Consider the following 18756-nt stretch of genomic DNA (forward strand, 5'->3'; position numbering starts at 1 on the left):
TCAAATATAAATATCTTTAAAAAGTAACAAAAGTGCTACATATGTGATCAAGGAAAAAAATTCCATTAGTTACTGCCGCTTAAAGTAGATTAAACTACAAATATTACCACATCCATTATCAATATGGCTTCCAATTATTAAATAAATTGCCTGTAGCAATATAGCTTTCACACCTCCACAAGGACAGAGTAAAGGGAACACAGCAGACAATGTCCTGCTGTGTCCCGCACACTCACGATGTAAGCGGTAATGTCCCCTGCTTTTTCAGCCCCTAGCTAGGCAAGGATTTGCATCTGTGACAGTCAAGTTGGCACAAGTCCCCAACAGGGTCCTACCAACTCAGGGTGGACTCCAGGTGATGGGTACAAAGCCTGCTCTTTCACTTTCACTCATTTCTGACCTCAGCTCTATCCTTAAAGACCTTTTTTGGTAGCAGGGAGGGGGGCACCAAGAAGAGGCAAAGCAACTTCCATGATGTCTCCAGCACTTTCCCAGGCAGGCGCTGGCACCACGCTGTGGAATGTGTAGCGGCTCTGAGACCTGGGCTCAGCACTGCCCGACACTCAGCTCATGCTTTTCCCTACGGCTCTCAAGCTGGGCTTTGCTTCTTGGAACTTGGTTGTTTTGTCCTTTTTGTTTTAGAATTGTGGTCCCAAAGGCAGAAGGCAGTATGTTATCTACTGGGTCACACAGCTTGTGAGAGGGAAGGATGCCTGTTTGGGCGTGTTAGCATTAACCAAGACCTGAGCCTGGGATTCCAATAGCATTCTTAGCACAGCACCCAGAGAAGTGGAGCCTCGCCACGCTGTGACTAGGAGGCGCGGCTTATTGCAGCTGTATCAGTGAATCTCACGCTGAGGCGGGCTCTAGTGTTCCTTGCACTCGGCGGATACATCCGGATGGTGTTGGTTGGTCCTGCATCACTACCTCAGCTTGCATCCTATCAGTCTTAGGGCAGGAACGGGGTACAGCCTAGTGTTACGTGAATCTAAAGGTACCCAGGATTTTACACAGAGCCTAACATTGGAGAACTGAGGGTTGTCTACATACCTGGAAGCACTTTCTTGGAATGCTAAGACGGAGCAGCGAGATTGTTTTAGCCTCGGGGCCTGGGACAGGGAAGTCTGTTTGTTTGGTTCTTACATACTGGGATTTTAATACTGAGAGAATATATGCAAAGGCTGAGGGCACCATGCCATCTTCACAGAACAAGACCCTAACGGCTACCTGACATACAAGAAACTGTAAGTTATACTGTAAGAACACATGGTAAGGACCGAGGAAAGTCTGCTAAGGTGCTACGTCTAATCTAAGTTAACTGTTTAATCCTCCCTGATCAGTCATCATCCAGGGCCTCTGTCTTGATTTCATTGGCTCCCTGCCGGGCCAATGCCAAGATAGTGTGGTTGACGGCTGCCATCTCCACAGCTAATGAGATGGGATCTTGGTGGTCACTATGGCTCGTGCTGTCATCCTAGATGTGTAGAAATAAGAAATGAGTGTTATTCGTTGGCTGGTAACAATTCTCAAGCTCACCAAAAGGCATGCAGGGGTGCCGTGCAGGGGACAGAGCATCTGTGGAGGAAAGGTTGAGTGCATCTCATGGTGCAGGTGAGTCGTATTTAAGTAGACACTGAATGGACGTAGGTCCAGAGACTTCTAATGTTTTTGTTACTCAACAAATAGAAAGGACTAAAATGATTTGTTCTGTTCTTTTTCCCACTGAGAATTTATTTATTATTATATTTTTGGTTGTGAGCCTAGCCTTTAACGGCTGAGCCATCTCTACAGCTCTGAGAATGTATTTATTCTATCAAAAAAATGCTAATGGTGACCAAAACTGAAGTGATTAAAATAAACTAGCAATCTGGTTTTTTTTCTGTTTGCTGCAGATACAACCCAACCTAGTGCACTCCTAACTCCACAAAGCTACTGAGTGGCTACTGGAAGCCAAGGTGTGTCGCTGCTGAGAAAAGCAGAGGGAATGTAGTCCTACAGCTCACAGGTCAGGGAAGGGTCCTCAGTCATACAAGTCGCAAGCGCCATGTCCCATGTAGACTAAGTGACGCTCTCCACCCTCTGAGCTCCACACATCAAACAGTAAAGCTGCCGACAGGCAGAGTGGCACATGCCTGTAACCCCAGCACTCCCAGGCTGAGGTGGGAGACCTGACTGCCAAGTTCCAAAACCAAACCAAACCCAACCCAGATAACAGAGACGTGACGCTGTGAAGGAAGCTGTCCTTGCAGGGTGTGTGCCAGGCACTGAAGGTGCCATCGCAGATAAGGGGCGTTTCTCACCTGTCAAATCTTCAGGGGGCTCTGTATCTAAGAGCTTTGGAAAGAGTAAGTCCCTTGGGGGGCGGGGGGAAAGCATATAATGTGCTGCCCTTACGGCATCTGCAAAAAAAGATGGAAATGACCCATCTATGTGGGTCAGCTGAAAAATAACAGGACTGTCTGCAACAAGAAAGGAGGAGCACACTGTCGTGAGACGAGGGTGGAGCTGCGCTTGGAGAACTGGTGCTCTAGGTGGGGGCTGCAGTCAGATCATCTGCTGGGGCACACAGGTGCTACTGTGTCACTCTTGCTTTTAGATTTAAGAAGAAATCTGCAGAGACTCACACACCCTTCTGAAGTACATGGAGGCAATGAAAAACCAAGAGAATGAAGAATGTGGCAGGCTGATGGATAAGGAAACCACCAGAAGAAAGAAGGAGCAAACGCTTTCTTCCTAGAGTCTAGGGAAGGGACTGTGTTCTTTAAATTCCCAGTGGAAATGAAACTTAGATCCTATGAAAACGTCAATGAAATCTGTCAATATGTTTGTGATGGGGGACTCTCCCAATTATAGCCATTGGCTTATTCCATACAGTGACTACGATTAAATACACTTTCCCCAAGCAATGCAGAGCACCCCAGGATGAGATGAGAAAGCATGCAGGTATTGTATTTATCACAACAGGAGTGTGCCAATGAGCAGAGAGACTCCAGTTAGCCACTCCTCTGGGCATGAAGGTTCCCATTGTAATGGGGCTGGAGTGGGCGGGGCCTTCTGTTGTGCCGTCATGGTCCATGGGTAGGCATCGGCACAGCTGCCCGCGTGCCCCTAAGTGCGTCTCAAACACTGTGTGTGTGGTAAGTGGTGTAACTTGCTTGTTTGGGTCAGATCCTCCTGTCTTCTTCTACCTTCTCTGCTTCTCTGCCTCCCTCTGAACATCTTCCCTCCTCCTCCTCCCCATTGCGTGCTTGCCAAGTGTCCTGTTGTGTGACAATAAACCCACAGGGGTGGATAGATTACTCACAGATTTAACAGGACAACAGTCTTACCACAGTCCTTTCCAACCACATGGAAATCTAACTAGACACATGAGCAGAGTGGAGGGGCCCCGGCTGCTCCCCCACCTCCCCGCTGGGCTCGGGTCGCCACTGCCCTGCCACTCTGTAACCAAGGCCTCACTCAGCCCCCCGGCCCACCTGCTCGGAGTAGTCGTTGCCGTCCACGTCATCACTGTTGGAATGGCCTCCTGGACTCTGTACATCAATCCCATGACTCTCCAGGATTGCTGCTTCTTCGAAAAAAGCAAAAAGGTCCCTAAATTATCTGATGCCTCATCACAGTGGCTGATGATGACTTTTATGGTGAGGAAATCAGACCATGAGTAATCAGTTTCTTTCTTTCTTTTTTTTAAAGATTTATTTATTTATTATTATGTATACAGTGTTCTGCCTGCATGTACCCCTGCAGGCCAGAAGAGGGCATCAGATCACATTACAGATGGTTGTGAGCCACCTCTCCAGCCCGAGCAATCAGTTTCCAATGATCTGTACATGGGAGAACTTCAACTCTGTAGCTCGGGGCAGAGGCCTGGCTTCTACCCACACTAAGCAACCGACCTAGACTGTTGGGTACGTCATAAAACTATGTCACAGCTGCCCTGAAGGGGCTGTGCAAAGCATCTGAGAACTGGAATGACAAGTAAGAAGTATTTTCACAAATGAATGGCAGTCTTGTGGTGCTGGGGATCAAAACCAGGTCGTTTCTGTCACTGTGCTGTCCCAGCCCCAGAAATACAACCTCAGAGGCTTAAATGAATATTTTACTCCTATCTTATCCATTCAAATCTCTTACTTTTACTACAGCTTTGAATAGGACAAAATCCTGTCATTTCTTCTCTCTTTTTTTTTCAGTTGACTGCTTGTTTTCCCCTGGGGCACTTTTACATTGTCTTCCACCGTCTAGCTTTATTAAGTTCTTGCTAGCCAATTGAAACTGTTTGTAGTATACAACACAGTGTATAGCAATAAGCACACCCTGAACGGCTAGATCTCTGAAGTGCCCTTTCTGGCTGCTTTGCCATACTTCTCGCTGCTGAGTCCACTCCAGCTGCCAAGCAGATGTTTCTTAGTGTCTAGGCCACAGCTGCAGCAGTAACCAGCAGGCTGGGAGCTTCACAACTCTTCTCGAGAACCCACAGAAGCCCTTAATATGAGCCACATGAGTAACACATCGCTCAGGGTTAATTCTACATTCTAGAACAAAGAGCAACTAGCTTTATAAATAACAAAGTCATTGTTAACATATAAATACAACAGTGCAGGTAACACTGACCTTCTATTAAAAAAAGCAATGAGGAGAAGCAATGGTGCTTGTTGTCAGACCCAAGTGCTGCGCTTGCTTAGACCTGCCGCTCGTAACATCACATCTCTAATCTCATGAGACAACGCAGTCTCCCTGATACATTACCGATATTGGCTCTCCTCTTGATCTCCTTTCGCCGATTAGCAAACCAATTATATACTTTCAGAGAGGTAACTCGTTCCAGGTCAGACAGCTTTTTGCCTGTGAATGCATGCAACGAAATTCAGGTAATCTGTATCTTGGATCCAAGAGTGAACTGTTCTTAAGAAACATTTCCCTGCTAAACGTTGCTTTGATTTGACTTACTGCTAAAATAACAGGTAGGAGGATCTTTTCTAACACTGCTCAGTGCTGAGAATCCACTGAAGTCATCACTGAGTGAGCAGACACATAAATGAAAGCACTGCTAAGGCAGGCTTCAACTCAGGAAGACACACTCAGTAATAAAACATTCTACAAGGTACATTACTAGGGTTCTAAATCAGACTGCAGTTTCCATGTTGGTATCCTGGAGGAGGGGTCATTTAATTAGCATCACTCAGAGGGATGGGTTTTTGTTTTTGTTTTGTTTTGTTTTGGGTTTTCAAGACAGGGTTTCTCTATGTAGCCTTGGCTGTTCTCGAACTCTCTCTGAAGGCCAGGCTGGTCTCAAACTCAGAGATCTGCCTGCCTCTGGCCTCCTGAGTGCTGGGATTAACGGTGTGTGCCACCACACCTCACTGGGAGGGATGTTCTTCATAGAAGTGCATGGATCACAAAAAAAATGACTTAGTTTCCTGGTGTTCTGGTCCTTAGTTTCCTGATTAGGATGCATGCTCTATGTTATGGAGGACATGAGACACATGTAGCTTTGAAGGCATGTGAGCATCCACAGCTGAACTGTTCTAACTCAGGTTAGATTGTAGTTATGGTCTTCTTGGCCACCACAGTTAATTTTTATGGAGACAGGGTGCTAACTGGTAAGCAGCACTGTCCCCTCCTCTCTCATGCTCTTGTTTTAAGCTTTTAATCTGAGTTTTTCAGCGGGAGCAAATCTCTGCACTGGGGCTGTAGCCCTGTGCATGCAGGGAACAGATTCCTCTGAGGGTGGAACTGAGCATGTAAGGGTAGATAATGATAGAAGTCACTTTCTAAAAGAAGTTAATCCCCCTTTGCTGTATAAAACTGATTCGTACAGCCCTTAAGCCATTAAAACAAGTGGCCAAATGGGAACCAGCTGGTCATTTTAAGGAAATGGGCGCTTGTGCTAAGTCTCTTAAATACACAAGGAATAGGACACATAGGAAGTAGCAGAGCAGCTGTGGACTCCCAAAGGACACTTTAAAAGGGAACCACCATGTCTCCCTTAGCTATGCAGAAGTCATCCCAATGTGGGAAGCAGATAGAATCCAACCCCGAAGAGCTTTCCCTCAAAGGAATACAGATCACATAATTTTAGAGCAACTGTGAAAAAAACAACAACCCGGATTTACATATTTGTATTAACAAAACTCACTTGAATTTTCACACTTTATGGTTATTTCAGAATTGATAAGTTTATGCTAAATAAAAACAAATCCATAATTAAAAAAAAAATTCCATGCCTTAAATCTCATGTCGAGTTATTGTGTGTGAGCACTCGATTCACGTCATGGTAACGTCAGAAGCACTACGTGGCGACCACTGGGCTGGGGCCTGCGTTAGGAGGGCAGCTGTCCAGACCTCTCAACACAGCTGAGCGCTGCGCTCTGTGCTCCCCCTTACCTGGCTTCTGTATGACTGCATTGCAAGCGTTGGCAATCTCTTCTCTCTTTGCTTCATCTGGGTACTGGTTCTCATTGAAGTAACTGCAGGGGCAACCGGCAAAGACACATTCTACTTTAAAATGCGCTCGTTAAGATGTCTTCTTTTAAGACATAACTTTGGTGTCATCCAGAATGTCCAGAAGAACTTTCTGGAGGCTAGAAACAGACTGTACTGTGCTCAGGCGGGTAACTTATGTGCCTACTGTGCTCCTGAAAGGAGGCCTATGGAAGCGAGAGGCTTGCCTTTCACTTAACTGAAATTGCTGTGGCTGGTGGCTACATGCTGCTGTGCTTCATTACAAGACCCACCTGCTGATGATCACGCCAACTGAATCAAGCTAGCCTCAGACAGAGACACCATGCCTACTCTCGTGTGTATTTTTTTTTTATCTTGCATAGATATATAAAATTGTGGATGTGCATTTGACATGACTTCAGAAGTAAAACCGACTAGGGGAACCAAGAGGAATTATGGGAGGGGAAAGCTAAGAAAAGGGAGGGCAATGAAGTAAGGAGGACGGTCAGTATACAATGTACATGTGTTAGTTTGGTGTGCATGACTGAAGTCACAGAGCCATACGGGTCATGCTGCTGAAGCACCGGTGTCAACACAACCTTTTTTTTTTTTTTTGGGTAGTAGCAAAACCTGAAAATTACCCAATTATCCATCAACAAGGGGATGGCAGAACAAATTATGGGGCATCTATCTTTATGTACAGTTATTTTTAAACAACTAGGAAGAAAATAATTTAGATTCTGTCCACTGACTTGAACGGATGTTTACAGCATATTCCTAAGTGGGAAAAACAATCTGCAGAATAACATACAAGGGAAAATGCGGAGAATGAGCTCTTGTGGGCCTGTCTTATGTGGGTAACAGAGGCGTCAGCAGCAGGCTGATCCTTCCACATTTCACTGCTGTATAGTTCAACAGTACTAAAACTCAGGGCTTGCTCAATCAGGAAGAGAAGAGAAAAGAAGTGAAGCTACTTCTGATATCACTAAACTTTAAGAACTTTCAGGCCTTGAGCCTGGAGACTGACAATCAGGCGGCGACTTTCACTGGATCCTAGTATTCACCATTTCTTCGGGGGTGTCCCTTTCCTGAAAATAAGTCTCGCTCCCTTCTCACACCTGTCAGCACTGGGGGAAAAGACCACTCACTGCACAGATGCCCCAGAGTCGTCCTCTCCCCTCCTAAGACCCCTAGCCTGAGCACTGCTGCCCTGTCCTCCCTTGAGGTCTCTATATGGGTCCCTGTAAACTGTTGCCTCACGTCCCCACTGTCTCTTCTAACACAGCAGCCTCTCAACTGTTTGCTTTCACTCTTGTCTTTGCCCATGTTCTACCCTGTTCCTTGCTCTTTCCCACAAAGTAAGCATCTGCTCCTGCATGATCCTTGGGCACTAGTGTTCACCCTAAGAGTCTTCCAGGCGTCCACTCTCACAGTTGTTCCACATCCACGCTGTCTGGGCCTCTGTGTTTACTTGAACTAACTTTCTGTTAGGCCACGGAAGCCCCACAGCTTCACCTGGAGCAGACTCAGTAACAATGACAGCCAGGTGACCGGAACACACAGCAACAACTGAAATGTCACCCAACAGCCTCACTCACCCCAAATTCTCCAAGTAGATCTGAATGACTTAATATGTGCTTGGCACTGTGGGGCAAAGGAAATAGCTGGTTTCTGGCTTCAAGGAGCTCACAATCTACTTGAGAGAGGGGGACTTGTGAACACTGCAGTGTGTTCAGGATTATGGGAGGCACCTGGAAAGATGTCACAGGAGAGCCAGAACTGGGACTTGGGGACTAGCAACTGTAAAGGGGAGGCGGCAGGTGAGGCGATGGGAATTCTGGGCATGGAGAAGAACAGTGTGTTAGGAACACCAGCTTAAGAGACAATGCTAGTACTTATCACTTCTTCAGAGGGAGGGGGCAAGCTTTGATGGACTTGTTCTGCCCTCTAAGAATGAAGGGCCATCAGCTGAAATCAGTAAAGAGCCTGACCAGTTTTCAAACAAGAGAGATAGAAGAAAACACATCTTTAAACACATTGCTCTGAATTCTAAAATTCTGAATTCTCCAGTCAATACCTTCCTATGTGTCTACTTCTCTTCCAAACTTACTCTTTATCTTCTCTATAATCACTAATCCTGTATTTGTTTCTCTCCCTCAAAATAAAAAAAGTCTATTACTTCTAGCCATATCCCTCACTTCTTTTTTTTTTTTTTTTTTTTTTGGTTTTTTCGAGACAGGGTTTCTCTGTGTAGCCTTGGTCATCCTGGACTCACTTTGTAGACCAGGCTGGCCTCGAACTCACAGCGATCCGCCTGCCTCTGCCTCCCGAGTGCTGGGATTAAAGGCGTGCGCCACCACGCCCGGCTCCTCACTTCTAACCCAAATGGCAGAGAAGCCAAACTTGTCTGAGAAGACCCTGCGCTAGTCAATTTTCTGTCTGTGCTCCTGCCCTGCCAACCTCCCACACTGCAGACAGTAATTTCATTTTACTCCCTCCTGTTCGGGGTACCAAGTGTTCCTGAACACCACAAATAGGGCCAAGTGGTTTCTTTCCTTTGCAATCTGAACTGGCCCCTTCATTTCTGGGGGGAATCTTTTATGCCTCGCTTGTCTGAAACCTTTTCACTCTCAAGTCTCAGCCCTCAAAGCCACCGCAGTCACCCTCTCCGAAGATGACCTTGCCTTCACTGTTATCAGTTTGCTAGATGTTTCAGCTTCTTAGCTGCTAGACTTCTCCGGGCCATTATTCATTTCTTTTCTCATAGCAGAGGAAGCATAAATCACCCTCCTTTTCAAGGTCAACTTCTCTACTTGTCCTTGATTGTATCCCCTTCTCCTTTTCATTTTCTCAATTTTTTTCTTGCATTTCTCGGCTTTTCTCTATATCATGTAATGATCTTATTTCACTGGTTTTATGATGCACGTTTCTTTATTATTGTGATCTCTGAAATCAGGACACAGTTCCTAACTGGTACTATCTTTAAAACTAAATGGCAGCTTTTCCCTCTTTACTCCCTCACCGGCATGGCGTACAGTAAGGTGTGCCTGACAATCAAGGCTTTGCCAGACTGGATGGAATAGAGTAGCTACTGAAACCTAGATATAAGCGACAACTCTGTGGCCAGTATACTTTATAACTCTCTAGTCAGATGACCTGAACGCCCATGACTGGCACTGGAGTATCTGATACTATTCCTGACACATTTCTTTAGGTTACACCACTGTCCTGTTCAAAGGTTTTCAACAGTTTACTATGGAGGCTCAGCGTGCCCCTCCCCCCCATCTCTGCGTGGTTGCTATATACATAAAAGGCCTGTGCCCCTCTCTGGCAGAACACCTGCCTTTTGCTTTTCTCCAATGCAAATCTGGTCTACCCCACCCCCCACCCCCAGGGCACACTGGCCTGAGAAATGAATTTTCTTTCTGCAGTGAGTTCTACAGGAGCTCATCTATTCCTTCCTCACAGCTCTTTCATCGTGTTCCTCCTCCCACTCCTCCTCCTCCTCCTCCTCCTCCTGGAGCCAGGGCCCAAGTCAGACTCAAGCTCAGCCATCACGCACGCTGGGACTGCAGGCCTGCACTGCTCGGCGCAGATGCAGAACGCGCAGCTGTCAGAAGCCCTTATCTCTGAGGAGCAAGACCAGTACACAGAGCCGGAAATAAGCAAACGCCGGTGACATGGCTGACTTTCACAATCTGCCTCACAGAATTCTCTCCAGAGTTTTTGAAATGAATGGACACCATTTTTATAATAAAAGGACCTCAGGGAAACACTGGAATAATTAAGAACTAGTTTGATGATTAACACAATTTTGTAAACAATTCTTCATGCTCTAAAAGTGGATTGGGCTCAGGTAGAAGGCATTAGTGTTGTGACTGCAGCAACTAACAGAAAAAAACCATACTAGTTTAAGATGCTAAATAAAAATTTTCAGTTATTCATGGCATAATGTCTTTTACTGAGTCAAAGTTTTAGAATTTACACTGACTCAGTATCTCTAGGCTTTAATTTCATACAATGAAGGCTGGAGTAAAAAAGACCCCAGTAACTTCTCCCAAATCAAGAGAATTTATTCATATAGTTTTAAGCTTCATTTAAAAAAAAAAAGGTAATCCTTTTCTCTGTTACAAATTGGTTTTTTAAAATAAAATTATATGTATGAACGTTTGTCTGTGTACATGCTGTGCACCACATGTGTGCAGTGCCTGCAGAGGTCAGAAGAGGGTGGTGGTTCCCTGGAACTGCACTTTCAGATGGCTCTGAGCTGTCATGTGGGTGCTGGGAAATGAACTGGTCCCTGGAAGAGCAGTCAGTGCTCTTAACTAGTGTCCAGCCCATCGTCTTTATGGTTAGGGAATGTTCTGCTCAGCCTCACTGCTGAGCTCTGGCTAACACGTAAGGAATTCACACTAATTCTTCTTAAATCACTCCAAAATCTAAAGAGGAAGGAGCTTTCCTAAATTCACTTAACAAGCTGGCATTAGCCCAAAACCCGGGTGACCATAGGAAAACAATCAAAACCTCCCAAAACCTTCAGCAAGCAACCAGTCAACAGAATGCTGGAACAACTAACACATTAAAAAGACTTCATTGCAACCAAGTAGGAGACATTCCAGGGATGAGAGTTTCAATACACAAAAATCCCTGAACACGACACAGCCTCCCGCAGTGTGAAGGACAAAACTGTATGATCATTTCATTGGATGAGCAAAAGAAATTTGTTAAGATTCCAATACCCCTTCCTACCTAGTACCTACCACTTCTTCAACAGGAGGTGAGGTACGCTTGTGATGGCGGGTCGGGTCTTACCCATCATTTCTTCAGGGGAACTATAGGTTTAGCTAGCAACCACGACATTATTCCATTCTGTCTAACAAAACCTTGTGTGTAAGTAGAATGAACTGGACACCACTCTCACTAGTTAAGAAAATACTCAAATAAAAATTAAACAAATATAAGACTTGAAGCCATAAGACCCCACTAGAAGGAAAATTAGAAAGTATTTTAGGACACAAGAATGAACAAGGGTTTCCTGGACAAGAACCCCAATACTGCAGGAAATAAAAAGAAAATTAGGTGACAACCGAGTACATTGAGAACTACAGAGTCAGAGAAAACATCTGACAAAGGATAAATATCAACGCAAGGAGCTCTCACCCTGCTGGGGCAGTAGGGCACATGCCCAGGATTGTGCCATATTGATTAGTCTACTGTAACAAAAGCCCTGGGGCTTCCCTTACATGCTTGGTGAAAGGAAATGAAGAGAAAAGGGAAGCATCAAAGAAAAAAAACGGCCATGTTTCCAGTTACTCACACAGGGAGTCTGGTTGGCCATAGCAGAGACTAACAAATGTGTGTCTGTTTATTCAATAGATGTGTAGATAAAGAAATGCATTAAGGAATGGAAAAAAGGAATCTGGGATGAAGAGACAGCAGAGGCTCCAAGTGAGGCTTTTTGCAGAACTGGCACAGCGCTTCTAGCAGATAGTTTCAGGTCCCAGCATGCTCCACGGTGTCTCCTTCAGGTATGTTTGGTGGTGTAAGCAGTGGAGACATACATGACTATAATTACATCAGAATAGTGTTTCTTTTTAATGACATGTGACCAAACTGAACTATCAAGAAAGACAGCAAATAGGCGAATGTCTGTAATTCTTTAATCACTCATTAACCACCCTAAAACAAAGCCCTAGGTTACTAGGTAACTGTCCACCAGGGGTGGCAAGATGAACCAGATAAAACTTCCAGCGTGGTCACAGCAGACAGAAGGAAATAGAGAACTGTAAACGGAACCGCAGCAGTTGCAGGCATGACTGATGGTTGTACAGGGTCTCAAGGAAAAGACCAGAGTTTTCTGAGCAAGGATTTGGGCACAGTGAGATAACGAGAGGCAAAGTAAAGGAATTCTAAGGGAGCCTGTGGCATTGAACTTGGGAGGAGTCCAACACAGCCTGAGTACATGATGCCCGAGATGGGGCATCAGACCAAAGCGAAGAAAAAACTGAGTCCACACTGTGAAGAATTGAACCAACTCTTTAGGCGTCTTGGAGCCATGGTTTAAAGTAGGGACATGTGAGGGTCAAAGTGCGTTGTAGAGCGACAGTTCCTGTGGTCATGGACACAGAAGTCATGTGTGTAGCTGTGGCAACAGCTATAGAGAAATCATGCAGCAGGGTGAGGCGTGAAGACAAAGGAGGCAGGGCCCTTCAGTGTGGCAGCCACATGCTCCTGCGACAGTTTGATAACGATACATTATTCATCTCCCAGAACTTGAACTTTTAGTTGTATTTTGGTTTGCTTTTTGTAAACAAACAAACAAACAAACAAACAAAAACCAAAACCACCCAAACCATTTCTTTTTTCTTTCTTTCTTTTTCTTTCTTTTTTTTTTTCCGAGACAGGGTTTCTCTGTGTAGCCTTGGCTGTCCAGGCTGGCCTCAAAACTCACAGTGATCTGCCTGCCTCTGCCTCTCGAGTGCTGGGATTAAAGGCATGTGCCACCACGCCCAGCATGCCCAAACCATTTCTACTGTAGGACAGCTTGGCTGTTACATTTCTAAAGGACACTGGAAAGAAAACCTTAGAACTTCAAACTCTCTTCTTTCTATTGGAAATGCTTACAGCCCTAAACATTCTGTAATATACAAAAGGGAAAGAAAGGTAAGTGTATGCCTGAGGGTAGCAACATAAAGTGACACTGCACATGACAAAGGACACAGTCAGCTGAGTGACCAGTGCATGTCTTCCCATAGAGAATTCAAATGACTATTTTGCTATATGATGATGGGAAAGAATTTGAATGAAAAGTAGCAAAATAAAGTACAAAATAAGAAACTGTAAGCTAGGAACAAATGGCAATGCTCCTGAGGCACTTTTGTTTCAGGAACGCTTAAGTCATAGAAGCCAGAGGACTCTTCCCTTTGTGTCCAATCCTGAGAAGGGCTAAAGCCACATCCATTGACATATCCTTCTGTGTCCCCTGAAGCAAAGAACTGCAGTCTCACAGTTTTAGTTATCTAGAATATGATTTCAGGAAGGTTTCCTACTACCCACAATTCTGTGTGGATTTATTCGTCCTACCTCCTATTTGAGAGTATCTATGTGTGAAATGATCTTTAGCAACACAACAACTAACATGTTTTCATTTCTTCTGCTTGTTCTTATACAGTGGGGTAAAGGCAGAGATGACGTAGATGAGAAAGCATTCCCGAAGAAGGGGATCTAGCTTTGTGATTGATAAAGGCCTAATACTTTTTCCATTTACTTTAGATCTTTTAAAATGATATTATACCTTTTCTTCAAAGCATATCAAAGTTCTTCCAAGACTAATCATACCTTAAAATTTTCTCATGAAATGGTTTGTGGCCAGAGGGAAACAGGGCAGAGCTAGAACTCTGCTGTACACACGACTCCATCACTGAGCCTGGTCTTGGGACAATTAGGGGCCTTAAAGATTGTTCACTAGGGTTAGGGTTAGGGTTTGAAATGGGACAGTACAAGCTACATTCCCAAGGCTATAGAACTAACTAGATCAGGTCTTTTGACTTTTGAGTCCCAGTTTCTTTCCGATACTATTTGCGAAGGAAGTTTCTGGGTGAGAGGGAACAGCAGGTAGAATGAGGGGAAATGGTAGTGGTAGTGGTGAGGGGGAAGGATGAAGGAATCATTATTTTATGTTCCCCTACAATTACATATTTCATATGTACACACATACACATAAATGAATACACACACACACGCGCGCACGCACACACACACACATGAAGTTATGCTACCTGTGGAGGTTGATAATTCTTCCCTCCAAGAGCCACAGACAACAAAAACCCCAGTACCAGTATGAGAAACCTCTGTTTAAGTTGTTGTTCAGTGACTTCAAGCAACTCCCAAAATAATACAGGCAATTGCTGTTTCCCTTAGTTGCTTCTCAGAATCTGAAGGTAAGTTCCTATTGCTGAGGACACTATGGACTTGGGAACAGGACTTGGAAGAATTGAACTGGATCTGATCCAGAAGCATCCTCCCTGTGGACTAGTACTGGAAAGTGTCATGTGAGCTGCCAAGACAGAAAAGCAATCAATAGTCCTACCCAGCTAAGACCCCTATGAAGCACAACAGTAAACAACATAGCAAGACACCGCAAAGATACATAGTGGCACTTTTATCATGGCAGTAACCAATAGCTGTCTAACTGTACTTATGGGCCATTTAATGGGAAGGAATTCATGCCTGAAAGTGCAGACATAGCTAACTACCTGTGGCTGGCGAGCCCACAGAACGTATAACTTACTATAGCTACTTTCCAAAACCACTACAATCGTTCTCTCACTTCCCAATACTTACTCTTATACCCACAGATAAATGTAGCTTTCATTCCTCATTAAAGAAGCTTCTTTTTGCAGGAGATGGAGACTATTACACAACGCCACACCTGCTCAAAGTGAAGAAGAACTGATAGGGTGCCCAGTGCCTACTATATAACACAGACCCTATGCCTGACTCGGGAAACATCGAGGAGAGAGGGTTGGGAAATTTGCCAGAGCCACAGAAGACCAGGATGTCTGCTAGGAGACTGTGCCTTCTATATATGACATGGGAGCTGTGCCCAAGAAATCTCAACAAGACCTAACAACGACAACAGCAGCTGACATGCCAGCATAGATGGGGGTCTCACAGGGCCTAAGCCCTAGATGAGAACCTATCAGTCATCAATGACTGCTGAGATGGGGAGAACCAGTTTTCCCCAGAGATGAGCCCCAAATTGGCTATCCAATACCACTGGTCAGCCCTGAAAAGCATACATATGAGCAATGTTAAATGGACTCAGAAGTTTGTATTTATGTATTTGTATGTGCATACACATGTAATATTAATAATTAAAGAAAAGAAACCAACAGAGATAATGCACAGATGTAGAAAGAGGGCTTAGCAATAGAAGGGGAACAGTACAGGGGAAGCAGAATATGATAGAAGGGGATTGAAGATGATCAAAGAATATTATATAGGTTTATAGAAGTCCATAACAAACCTATTTTGCATAATAAATAAATGTTAATAAAAGTAAAAATCATATTGTACATATAAATACATAAAAACCATTTTTAAAAATGAGAATTTCCTATATATAAGTAGTAGCCAGTTAGGTAAGTTAACATAAAAGTATCTATGTATTATTTATAAGAGCAAGATAAATGAAAATTAAAATAAAATGTCTAACGAAAAAAAAAAAACATAGCGCGAACCAGGCATGTAGAGATCAGCCTGGTAATAAACCTGCTCTCCCCACCTGGAGGTCATATTCAGCTACAGTGAGCTTGAAGGTAAAGCCCGGTGGGGTTGTTCATACCTATAATCCCAGCACTTGGGAGGCTAAGGCAGGAGCATGTCAGTTCAGGGCTAGCCTGAGCCACACAGCGAATTGTTGTCTCAAAACAAGCAAACAAGAGAAGAAAACAACAAACAAGCAATTAGCAGGCTTCTCTCAAATCTAAGCACCTGCTACTCACACACTCTAGCTAGCGTCCTGCCTGCAATCTGGAAGCATAACCAACTGTGCAGTTATGCCATCATGGCCGTAACTCTGAATTCGTCTGGCCTTCACTGAAGTTAGGCCCGGAATAGACAATTGCTAACTTTTTTTTTTTTTTTTTTTTTAAAGATTTTATTTATTTACTTATTATGTATACAGTGCTCTGTCTGCACATATACCTGCAGGTCAGCAGAAGGCATCAGATCACATTATGGATGGTTGTGAGTGACCATGTGGTAGCTGGGAATTGAACTCAGGACCTCTGGAGGAGCAGTCAGTGTCCTTAACCTCTGAGCCATCTTTCCAGCTCCGACAATTGCTAACTTAAATGTGCATATACTACAGCATATTCTCTTGGTAGATCATAAGAAAATGATGCTTAAAAGGTCATGTAATGAGTTAATATAAAAGTACACAGCCAGCATACGTCTCTGCTATTTAAAAAGGTGTGTGCATAACATACAGAGATACAACTGAAAACACAGTCAGTCTTAACAATTACCAAGTGATAGGGCTCATTTTCTACTTTAGATCTTGTATTTCCTCACATTTTATACATCAGTCATACAGTAACTTTATAATGCAAAAGCCAGTATTTGAAAAGATAGTTTGCGATCTTATAAGAGAAGTGCAACGTTACATAATTATTAAACAATAAAGTTTCTTAGCTTGCCCTGTACCTTTTAGCAACATTTAAGAGTATGCTTTGCAAACACACTAGAGTTCAGCAAGCAGAAGCCATCCTACACTAATGCCTTTTTACAGATGAGCTCATTTTTAATTCTACAGGCAGCATAGAATAAATAGCGGCTCTCCCCACATCAACCTTTTAAAAGGTGTACGTGAAGAGAAAAGCTAAAATACAAATGAGTTCTGTTCCAGAGGCAGCTGTATGTTTTCACAGCTTGGCAGCATCTTAAAACTTAGAACAGAAAAGCTGGTGAAAAGAAGAGTTTTAAACAGAAAAATTAGCATCCGCCCATAGAAAGATTAAAGACAGAAGATGACTTTGCAGGTCCTCATCCATAAATGCACATGGAAGCCCACAGACCATAGAGCAGACCCTGACAGGGAATCAAAGAGTTAAAAGGAACTGTCAGTAGGTCAGCGTCTTCCACCTGTAGTAAGGGCATGGAATTCATAGATGGGACGAAAGGAGAAAGAACTGTCTTCCTCAAGGTCACAGAGCCTGGAGCTCAGGTATCCTGACTCAGTTCCTTGGCTCAAAGGCCTAACAGGACTGGCCATTGGTGGCTAAAGATAGGCTACTGTTTTTACTTCATTTAAGATATGCAATGCAAATCCCCAAAGATGAATCAACTAGCCTAAGGTCCTGCTAATCTTGTAAGAGTTCCTGGAAGTGAAGATGTGATGGCAACAGTGAGCGACCCATGCTGACTGCAGGCCCACAGCTGTATCTCATCCAGGAGCTTTACCTCCTTGAAAAGGGAAATCTGGTTACTCACAGGACAACCACAACACTGACCCACCTTCCTTCCCTGGGCAGCAGAGGAATAAATAAATTCTGGACTACATTATCATCACACATTACTAGTCTATGTCTATAGTGGAATTCGCTTAACCTACATGCATCAATACCTCTGCAGACACAGAGATTATGGGCTTCTAACTAACTCCTTATTAGGATGGTGAGGTGCCCTTTTTAAATTTGTTTGAGGGAAAAAAAAAAATCCAAAGCTGAGAATTATGGACACCATGTATGACATGAGGCCTTCCAAGGTTTCCATCTCACAAAGACCTATACTGCAGATTCCATGTTTAGATGTTCTGTGGACTTGCAGCATGCTGTTACCGGCTCCTTGATGGCCAGGAATGAAAGGCGTTAGTTACTTTGCCCTTTGCTGTCCTAAGCTGTCTGAAAGAGGCAACTTATGGGAGAAAGGACTTCCCTCGGCTCATGGTTTGAGGTGGTACTGTAGTTTAGCGTGGTGGGGAAGGCATTGGGAGCTTGCTCACATTTCAGCAGACCAGTTAAAAAGGAGGAGGGAAGCCAGGCCAGGTTATAAACATCAAAACCCATCCCCCAGAAATCCCTTTCCTCCAGTTAGGCTTTCCAAAACCTCACCAGAAGCTTCAGCCCAGAATTCCAACACATGAACCCGAGGGACATTTGACATCAAGTCATGAAAGATGGAGGAATTTCTGGAGTTCTCAGCAAGTCCCCCTACATTAAAGAGGACAACAAAGAAAGTGCACTTATCTGTGACAAGCAGCTTGACCGAATCTCATGAACTTATCAAGTGTTGGGTCAACTCTCCATTTTAACAATATAGAAAACAATATGTAAGGGTGCTATTTGCTTCTGCCGACCCACAGACTTACTAGAGGGACCACCAAGTGTGAGTGATACAGAAGTCAAGCTAGCAGAAACCAACCCTGCGGACAGTTCACAAACTCTTGGGCATCGGGGCTGGTGGGCTCCTCTTGCAATGTGCTTCCCCGGCGGCAACAGCAGTGGCTGTGCCTTTTGCCGTCTGTTCTGCTTTACCGACAGGAAGCAGGCTTGTTTGTGAGAGAGAACTGGAAGGTGGTCGAGAACTAAGCTTCTCACACTTGGCAGACCAATAATGTGCCAGAATACAAAGACCAATAAAAGATGACTGATATAGACCAACGCATTGTCTCTTGGATTTTTTTTCCCCTTAGGGTCAATACTAAGCTTTTGCAAAATGCACATTCATGCTAAAAGAATAATGTCTGAGCCTAAAATGAGAACTGGTTTTTCCTAAGGAATCAATCTTCCCCCCCGCCACCTCAATATTTAG

General features: G+C 44.2%; 1 protein-coding gene across 9 annotated transcripts in view; it reads right to left on the reverse strand.

Moving 5' to 3' along the window:
- Window positions 1-853: 853 nt before the first annotated feature.
- Window positions 854-18756, reverse strand: part of Hmbox1 (homeobox containing 1) — a 135728-nt gene continuing 117825 nt past the window's right edge. Inside the window, exons 7-11 of one of the 9 annotated variants that reach the window (XM_051160705.1) lie at window positions 6385-6467; window positions 4747-4842; window positions 3477-3565; window positions 3189-3260; window positions 854-1474 (exon numbers count right to left, since the gene is read on the reverse strand). In XM_051160705.1, the coding sequence (XP_051016662.1) occupies window positions 1337-1474; window positions 3189-3260; window positions 3477-3565; window positions 4747-4842; window positions 6385-6467 (478 nt within the window). In that variant the 3' untranslated portion in view covers window positions 854-1336. Of the gene's footprint in view, window positions 1475-3155; window positions 3261-3476; window positions 3572-4746; window positions 4843-6384; window positions 6468-18756 lie in introns of all 9 variants that reach the window. The other 8 variants (XM_051160704.1, XM_051160703.1, XM_051160712.1 and 5 more) reach the window with 8 other exon arrangements.

This window comes from Acomys russatus, chromosome 18 (genome assembly GCF_903995435.1).
Source record: "Acomys russatus chromosome 18, mAcoRus1.1, whole genome shotgun sequence".
Taxonomy (NCBI): domain Eukaryota; kingdom Metazoa; phylum Chordata; class Mammalia; order Rodentia; family Muridae; genus Acomys; species Acomys russatus.